At 36.9% G+C, this 9,550-nt stretch overlaps 1 protein-coding gene across 1 annotated transcript in view; it reads left to right on the top strand.

Moving 5' to 3' along the window:
• TMEM267 (transmembrane protein 267) overlaps positions 1-5,935 on the top strand; it is a 15,329-nt gene extending 9,394 nt beyond the window's left edge. The window contains exon 3 of the mRNA XM_009274542.2: positions 5,295-5,935. Within this exon, the coding sequence (XP_009272817.1) occupies positions 5,295-5,630 (336 nt within the window). The 3' untranslated portion in view covers positions 5,631-5,935. The remainder of the gene's footprint in view (positions 1-5,294) is intronic.
• The last annotated feature ends 3,615 nt before the right edge of the window (positions 5,936-9,550 follow it).

Below are 9,550 nucleotides of genomic sequence, written 5' to 3'. Positions count from 1 at the left end.
GATGTGAGGAAAAATTTCTTTACTGTAAGAGTGGTTAAACATTGGCACAGGCTGCCCATGGAAGTGGTTGAGTCACCATCCCTGGAAGCATTTAAAAGACATGTAGATGAGGCGCTTAGGGACATGGTTTAGTGGGCATGGTGGTGTTGGGTTGACAGTTGGACTGGATGATCTTAGAGGTCTTTTCCAACCTCAGTGATTCTATGAAAGATATTAACATACTGGAGAGTGTCCAGCAAAGTGCCACCAAGATGGTCAGGGGACTGGAGAGGAGAGGCTGAGAGAATAGAGCTTGTTCTGACTGGAGAAGAGAAGGTTAAAGGGAGGGTCTGATTAGGATCTAATTAGATAAGAGATCTAATTGTTGTCTTTAACTACTTAATGGGAGGTTATGTGAGAAATGGAACTAATGTTTTCTGGTAGGCCCACGGTGAGAAAATGAGAGAGAACGAGTTGGCTGTGAGGGATATTCCAATTAGCTACCTTGGAAAAAAGATGACAGTGTGGGCGTATAGCATTGCAATAGATTGTCTAGAAAGGTTGTTGAATTGCCACCCTTGGAAAAATTCAGTACTTGACTAGACAAGACGCCAAGCAACTTGGTCTATGTTGGAACAGCTGATCTTCAAGAGGTCCCTTCCAATGTGCTTCATTCCATGTGTTTCTAGTATACGGATGTTATCCAAGGCCAGGATAAAAGGCTCAGAATTTTCTCATAATGATAGCAATGAAACATTTCCAGAGAGATTTTCACTATGCCCCACGACAGAGTGGTGAAAAATGGTGAAAAGAAATAGATTAATAGTCCTCAAATTCCCACTGGCAACAAGCGTGGTCCTGCCTGTCAGCATCAATGTGCTGGATTCGCAAATACAAGTTCTTACCACTGCTTGTGTCAGGTCCCTTGACGTCACCAGCACAGACACCAAAAGCTGGAATCCCATTTTCACTAGTACCATATCTGGAGGAGGCTTACTGCTCATCATGGGTTAGAAGAATAACCCTTTAGTAGCCAAACTTACTTAGCTGAGGTAAGGAGAAGGCAAGATGCCCAAACTCCTACAAAGTTTGCCTACAAACTCCTCCCCCTTCCATACGTTAAATGGGCTAATAAAGGATGTTTACCTGTAAACCATGCAGTAACAGCATTACTCTTACAACTTGCAAAACCATAATGCTTTACAAAAAGTCTCTTCTTGACTAAATAACTCGCAAAAAAATCTGAAGGGCCTGGATTTATGTTTTCTAAACCTCTTACTATTTTTCTCATCTCTTCTGGGTTGCCTTTTGCCTAAATTATTTTTAAAGTGTCCTGTCCCAAACTGCGTTATAGTATCTTAGGTGAGACTTCATTTGAGCCAAATAGCATAGATTAATTCCTTTTAATGTCACATGCATACAATGCTTTTGTCTTTTTAAAAAGAAAAAAAAATCTGTTACAGGTTTTATGTCCTCTTGCAATGCCATCAGAGTCTTTTTAGTTTGTGATCCAATGTTAATACCCATAAACTTTTCTGCTGTGTTGTTGCCTAGCAAGCTAGACCTGATTTTAATATGTGATTTTTCTTTCCTCAGCTTAATATGATGCGCCTTTCAGTTTCATGTCGTAATTTCAGGCTGTTGCCTATGTAATTTATTACTTTGTGGGATACTTTTTTACTATGTATTTGTTAGTTCCAGTCCCACTGTTCCTCTTTAGATTACAGGATTGATAGTAACTGATTTAAGAGACTACAACGTTTACTGCTTATGCAACACATTACTAAGTAACTAATAAATTAAGAAATCTAATTAACTACCCGCACCACTATTACTAATTTGTAACAGTAGTATTTTTCACATTACTCTACACAATAATCTATAAAGCTCTTCATCATCACTCTTAAATCTGTTGATGAAGCATCTGATGATGCTTCTACACAGCACAAGGCAGTATTGCTTTCTACCTCCAGTTGCTACCTTCACACTACTCCAGTCATCTACTCCTGTTCCTGCTGACACAGCTTGCTGCTTGGATTATTTGGCTATTGGGCTGTTTTTCATGGTGTCATCATTATTTTGCTGGAGTATTCAGGGTAAATAGTCACCTGTGGTATTTATATGTTTACTCTGATAAATACTTGTGTACCAAGTAGCATGTGATCTGCCCTTTCGCCCACATTATTTTTGCAACAAGTATAAAGTCTACAAAGACTTTACTACTTAGAATTTGTAGTTCTGTGTATTCCAGGTAGTTTTTACTGTGTATTATATGCACACAAGTGTAGAATAATCTCAGAATTGGCGTTTGAAGAATCTGTCTTACTGACTAGCTCTAAAGGTGAAAGTTACTGCAGCCTGCCGTCATACTCAGCATTACTGATAAACAAGAGCAGCATGATGGGCTAAATGTGATACAGGTGTGACTTCAATGAGAAGTGTCCCCCAGGATTGTAGCCCACTCACTCATGTTGCAGAACAGATGTGCAGAAATCGCTAGCTTGCTACTTAAGACTTACCAGCTTCTAAAAGTGTAGAGAATGCGATTGGTGGCAAACATACATAACAGAGCTGGTTAATGTGCCACTGCTGACCAACCTGGGCTGCACAGGAGCATTTCTGGAATTGGAGAGTAAGCTTTGCATACACACAATTAATTTAACATTGAACTTATAGATCAGCCTCAAAACTAAGGACTTCAGTCTTGTTCATCACAGAATATGAGTGAGGGAGCCCATGTTGTTACATAAATTCCATGATGTCTCTTTGAGCATTAAAGCAAAGAGTTTGCTTGGGTTCTCCTGCATGCGATTGTTGTCTCCTGTTTCCAGCTGCTCATTGTAGTGTGTGAGAGGGGCTGGAGGAGCAGGAACTTCAAGAAGATCTTGCACCTGATTGAACACGTAGGCAAATGAAAAAGGTAATTTGTGTTGTGAATAAATTCTGTTTGCAACTGCAGCCTGATCTCTCACATCCCCCTAAATCTACCCAAACGTGATGATCTTTTTTCAGGAGGTTTAAGGCAGAAAAGGCTTGTACTATTATTTTTTTTTTTAAGATCTGGTGATTTCTAAAGGTGAAAAAACTTGCCTGTTAGGAGAAAGAGTATAACAGCTTATATTGCCAAATAGAACTACGTGTCTGTCTCTTGGGCTTGGCAGCTCAAGGACTGAAATGTTCCTCTAGTTACAGAATGTGAAAGAGAAAACAGACTATTCTTCTCTCAGAACTTGGGCAAGAGTATTTCAGAAGCCTAATAACTGTACTGCAATTACAGAATAGGGTTTTCTCTTGATAAAACTGAGCACTCAGGTTTGCTGTATGAACAACCCTGCCATCTAAAATTCTGCATGAAAAAAATTTAAGAATCACTTCCCCAAAACTGGATAAAGATTGGCACTAATACTGATGTATTGCATACATAATAAACATTCAGCTTCTCCTTACTCACTGTGTTGCTGTTGGCACCTAACCTCCACAGGGCAGAGAGAAAAGACTCATTTAGACTTTGCCACTGATTTTTTCAAAGTGCCGAAATAGTGACCAGTCGATAGGATATCTGCCAAAATGTGTCACCATCCAGGGTGGTTTTTCAAAATTAGGCTAGTATGGACTTCTTAGGCTCTTGCTGACAGTAACAAAAATCTATCTTTGTAGGGTAGGTGATAAACAATTTTGCCATCACAAGATTTTTCTACTTTAATCCGTGAACAATCTGCTTGTATGAAACAGAAATGAAGTTGTAGAAAATACACCTTTTGCACCAACTTTAAGGAGTTGGGTCCATATCATTACAGTTAAAAGTTGTTGAGACAGTTTGTGAGGTTTTTAATCCCGTCACCTGATTAAGAGAGTAATGGACAAGCATGTGGTGGGAAGCTAATAGAGCAAAGCTTTCTGCAAGACTTTTAACGTTGGCTTTGATTTAAAGCACAGGCTATTATATTCCGAGGTAGCCCCTATGTTTCCATCTCTGTATTTCTTGGCTAAGGCTACATCAAAGTTTCTTTACAGAGAAGTCAGGGTTCCAAGCAGTTGTCTAAATTATCCATGAAAACTTGATGAGGTTATTCCAGAGTCTCACTGTCAGGTACCGTAGCTGTTGAATCCTGCAACAATTAACACAACTGAAGCATTAACAGGTTACTGGCTGGTATCTTGTAGCGATGCTTTGTTTGCTTTCTGCAGCAGATGCAGTGAGGTATATGTTCAACGTAACAATCAGATGCACTGTCATGTGCAAAGAGTACATCTCTGGTGCCTGTTACAGTCTTTCCAACTGTTCAGCAGTATCTGAATTGAGCCAATTAATATTACATCAGCACCTGTATAGATCTTTTAGTAATGTACTATCATTTCTCCTGTGCTTACAGAAACAAGAATCTACTTATTTGTTACTTAGAAATCCAAAATATTATTATTTAATTTTTTTTACTATCTTTGAATTTGTGGAGATAGTTCTAGCTGTTGCTAGTAAGTACGTCCGGAATATTTTCTCAAGTATGTATATTAAATTGATAATTATAACTTCTTAAAACAGCTAAATTTTATCTTACTAGCTAGACATTCACCTTAATTAAAACCAAATATCAGGTTTTCAACTGAGTTAATGTTAAACAAGTTGTTGATATAAAAACCCCAGTCACGAATGACTTGGATGTTGGCTTCTGAACTTATCTTTTGCTGGTCCATAAAGAATACTGTGTCAAGGCAATGAAAATACATGTAACAGATCATATTTTTGTTGTATTGGAAATTACTGTTCTGTTTTAGATATTGTCCAACTAAAACAACTTCACGGGTACGAACTGTAGTATAATGCAGGATGTATTCTTGAAAATAAATGCCATTAAAGCATATGAAATATTTCCAGTAAAGCATATGAAATATTTCAAGTGTATTGAATGGTTGTTTTCCTGTTAATTATCTTGAAATTAAATACATATAATCAGTGCAGCAGACTATACAAGTTCCTGTATACCACATGACTATATGACAAATAGCATACCTCATCCCTCTCCCTCCCTGTTTTGCCATCAGCAATGCTTCGTAGGATGCGTGATTCATATCATACAATAGAGGGAGAAAAGCCTGTCCCAGCACCCTCAGCCCTGCTACTGACAGGGCAGCACACAGCTCTCATACGTCTAAATAGTCATATTGTTGATTTTGATCAACAGCAGTGGAAAGGAACAGTATGTTTTTCTTTGCACTTCCACTTAGCCACTTGATAATACACCTGTAAACATCCATGAAACATTTCTTTTTTTTATCACAATTGTAGCCATTGCCAATTATATTTTTCTTTTCTGCAGGCTGCTCTGACTCTTCCACAGAGACCACTTCTTCATTGTTCTACTGTGATTCCTGTTGTGGCTCTGACATTAAAGTTTATTATGCACCTTTTCAGGCTTAAGGATTCATGGTGCTTTCTTCCCTGGATGTTGTTCATATCTTGGACTTCTCATCACGTCCGTGACGGGATTCGTCATGGCCTTTGGATCTGCCCGTTTGGAAAAACTCCTCCTTTGCCATATTGGCTGTATGTGACAATTACAGCATCTTTACCTCATCTATGTTCATTTATTATGTATTTAACAGGCACTAGAGAATTAATGTCTATAAAACATGGAATCCGCATTGATGTATAAGAATGGTGGCTCTTAAAGGTTGGTTGTATTAGCACTTGAAATAAGCTGTCTGTTTATCACTGAAGTGGTTTCCTTATGTTTCCTACGACTTCTGAGTTAGGCATTTTAAGCCTGTGGAGCCAGTTACAGCTCCTGTGTCAATTCCTTGTGGTCATAGAAACCTGTTTAATGAATGGTAATAATTTTATATCTATACATTCCCCTTGTAAAATATGTGGTCTTCCATTATAGTTCATGCATAGCTAGCTGATTTATAAAGTACTTTGTCTCTCTCTGTAGTAATTACATTACATTTTACTGTCATGGTGCCGTTCATCTGATCACCGTTCACTTTGGATTTGTATTCTGCCTTTAGATAATACACTTCATCTAGATAGCATTTGTATAGCACTTCAAAAATGTAAAGTACTATATAAATGCTAAGTATTAGTGAGAATTTAGTAGTGTATGGCTCTTCTAAAAAACATCAGTTAGCCTTTTGAATTTATTTGCTTTTCTGCTGGACTCTTGTATTCAACTGTTTTAAAAGAAATGCCGTTTGTATTTCACAATGTGCAACTGTGTATCTGCACTTCTTTGAACACTGCTATCATATAGTGTTTCTGCTAAATTCTATTCCTCTGTAGTTGCTTGGTACTCAGTTTGCTAACTGTTATTTGTGGTTATAAAGGAGAAGGCAGTTACAGTATTATGTGTGTTGGCCAAATTGTTTATTTTTAAAAATATACTAATTACGAATATTATTTAATTTGGAACTAAGGAATTTTTGTAAATATTTAAGGCAAACATTTATTACAGTAAAACATAAGCTTTAGGGAAGATTGCAGAAGATATAAAAAAAAATCAAAATTACTCGACATGTGACTTTGCTTAAAGACCTTACTACTGTACTCGTAAACAGCATTTTCCATTGTTGTGGTTTAACTTCAGTCGGCAACTGAGTACCACACAGCCGCCCGCTCGCTCACTCCTCTCCCCTGCCCTGGTGGGATGGGGGAGAGAATTGGAAGAGAGGAAGTGAGGACATCCATTAAGTGCAATATCATCCTTATTACTGTAAAATAAAATGCATTATTATTATTATACAGAAATAGAAATTTCTTCATAAATAAGTTCCTTAAGGAAAAATGCTATTATGTGGTAGGTTCATAATGTATTAATTTGTACTGTGGACTATTCAAAGTAACAGTATTCATTTACAGAAATTTCTCAGAAAAAGTCCCAAAGTAAAAATTAAGCTCTTACCTAGTTTACAGTGTACAAGCTGAGAAATGTCTATTAATAATTGTTTTGTTATTTTTTTATTCATTGAACTCCATTGCCCATTAAGGAGACAGGGCCTTAATTATTCCAGTTTGTGATTAATAGCTCTCAAAAGGGATTATTTTTATGGAAGAGCATATATAGGGTAGGATGTGCTGAACTTAAGTTATCAAAGGGTGCAAAGATTAGGTGATGTGTTCATGCTACATTTATGTTAGTAAATGTATATTAGTATGAAGTACAAAAAAATTACAGAAAATACTAACTGGGATGGCTGGCTTAATGGGTACCAGAGACCTCTGGCTGCAAAGTACTAAAGGCTCTCTGCAGCACACTAAGCTAATTATGGAAAGTATTTCACCCTTTCAAAATGTGCCTTCCCACAAAAAGAAGTCTCTGCCCTATTTGTTCTTCATGTTAAAAATCTCTGCTTATGGAAACTTGTCTGACAGTGCAGTGGGCCTGTTTAGCCTTTATTATAAAATGAATAAAAGGTTTTTTCTTGGAAAGAAGGTTGGAAAAGCAGGACATTCCTTAAAGGATTATCCTCATACTGTGGATTTCTGTCTTTTATAGTATGTAAAAGTTTCCCAGAAACAACATCAGAAATGTCTTGCTCTAGAGCCCTCAGAGCAGGAACTGTCTTTTATCCAAAGGCATGATGGTTTAGTAAAGGAGGAGCGTTGCTCGTTCATTTACTTCTAACCTGTATATTAAATTACAGGCTATGAAATGCTAAAAATGAGTATATTTTGTGCAAGAAGTGAACACTTAAATCCATGTAGAAAATTTTCTGTATTCTTGTTTCATGGTATAGAATTTGTAAAATTTTGTGCTTTATCCAGATTTGTTGCAAAGGGAAATGTGTAAAGGAACAAAGTGGAGAATTACACTTTCTGATTTTTAAATTGTAGCTGTAGCATTTTTGGTAACTATATATCCACCAACAGTCCTTAAGATGGGTACTGTACTGTTCTAGCTATGTTTAAGGATCAGTTAATGGGTACATCGTCAGTAGTTTAAAAACACGTATTTTCATTCTCTGTATTTCTAGCGATTCTTGTGGGGTTTTTTACAATAATTTTCAGCTGTATTTCAAAATATTATTTTTCTGGTTGTGTTCTTATACCAGTTCTACCACAGCAATAGATGAAGACCCCTTAGAAAAGCATTAAGGGAAGTAGCAAGCGCTTGCGACAGGTGACTTCTTTCTCTCTCCCTCTAAACAGACATGGCAGTCTCACACCTCATCCTGACATTTAGGCTACGTTAGCTCAGGCCATTGACAGCTTTTCAAGGTAAACTGACACGTTGCATGTAATGCTGTAATTTGTGGGTAGCCAAATTAGAGAACAAAGAAGTTAAATATTTGTTTCAGCACATGTCACCTAGGAGATATACCTGCCTATTACAAATGAATTGCCTCACAATTCCTTACCAGTATTTCATGTACATTTCAAATTAATTGATATTTCCAACTATGCATTGATAGCTGCCACGTGTAGCAAAACCATGGCAAAAATAAACCAAGATACTAAAACCATAATGAATTTGTGCTTTACTGCATGCATTACAATACAGAGTAAATTTGAAGTACAAAAAGCATGTGAATTACACAAAAAAATGTTAACAAACTCAAGCTAATAATTCAATGCACAATGTATGATACATATCACTAAAATATTAGTTATTTCAGTGGCTCATTTACTATGCTAATCTAAACTTTTTCCGTATATTTTCAAGTTGTACTTACAAAGTTGAAGAAATTGTGGGGTTTTTCCGACTTCTTTTTGTTAGAACTGTGCTGCTTTTTTTCCTGCATTAATGGATTGCTGTTGTAAAAAGTACGTACTAATAATTGCCAAGTTAAAAGAAAAATGTTAGAATATTTCTTCTCCCCAGTCCTCTAGAAATAGGATAGTATTTCTCCTAATTCCCTAGTGGCCTTAACAGAAAGAGTGAACACGTTTCCTGTCAGTTTATATTCTAGTTTAAAATGTAATCTGTATTTTCACATGACTACTGGTACCACTTTTTTCTACAGTGAAGTATATTATATCATGTGCCTTTAATTGGTTATTGATGAGTGAATTAATTGTAATTGATGCCATGCTCCAAGGAAAATGCTGGTGAGTTTAAATTAAACTGAAATAATTTTAACAGCCAGGCCATTGGTATTAGCTTATTATCAGAAGAACATTTCCTTTGCTAATGGAAATACAGTTCCAGAAAGAGAGAGAGGGAAGGGGTTAAAATTCAGTCTAAAGGAAATGTTAGTACATAGTTAATTTTGAACAGATATATTTTTATGCCATCAGCATACTGTCAGTATGGCTCTAAATGATGAAATGCATCAGAAGAGTACATTTCTGTTTAAGTAATTGAGCCAATCTAAATTCTGTCAATTATGCAAATTTATTCAGGGCAGAAGAAATTTTGTATTGTAAGTGTTACACAGCATTGGGCTTTCATCAACTGGTAATTTTGAGTCCACAATCATAGAATCATAGACTAGTTTGGGTTGGAAGGGACCTCTAAAGGTCATCTAGTCCAACCCCCTGTGCCGTGGCCAGGGACATCTTCAACTAGATCAGGTTGCTCAGAGCCCCGTCCAGCCTGACCTGGAATGTTTCCAGGGATGGGGCATCCACCACCTC

The sequence above is a fragment of the Aptenodytes forsteri genome, unplaced genomic scaffold, assembly GCF_000699145.1.
Source record: "Aptenodytes forsteri isolate BGI_AS27 unplaced genomic scaffold, ASM69914v1 Scaffold176, whole genome shotgun sequence".
Classification (NCBI taxonomy): Eukaryota; Metazoa; Chordata; class Aves; order Sphenisciformes; family Spheniscidae; genus Aptenodytes; species Aptenodytes forsteri.
This window is presented reverse-complemented; position numbering and strand designations above follow the sequence as displayed.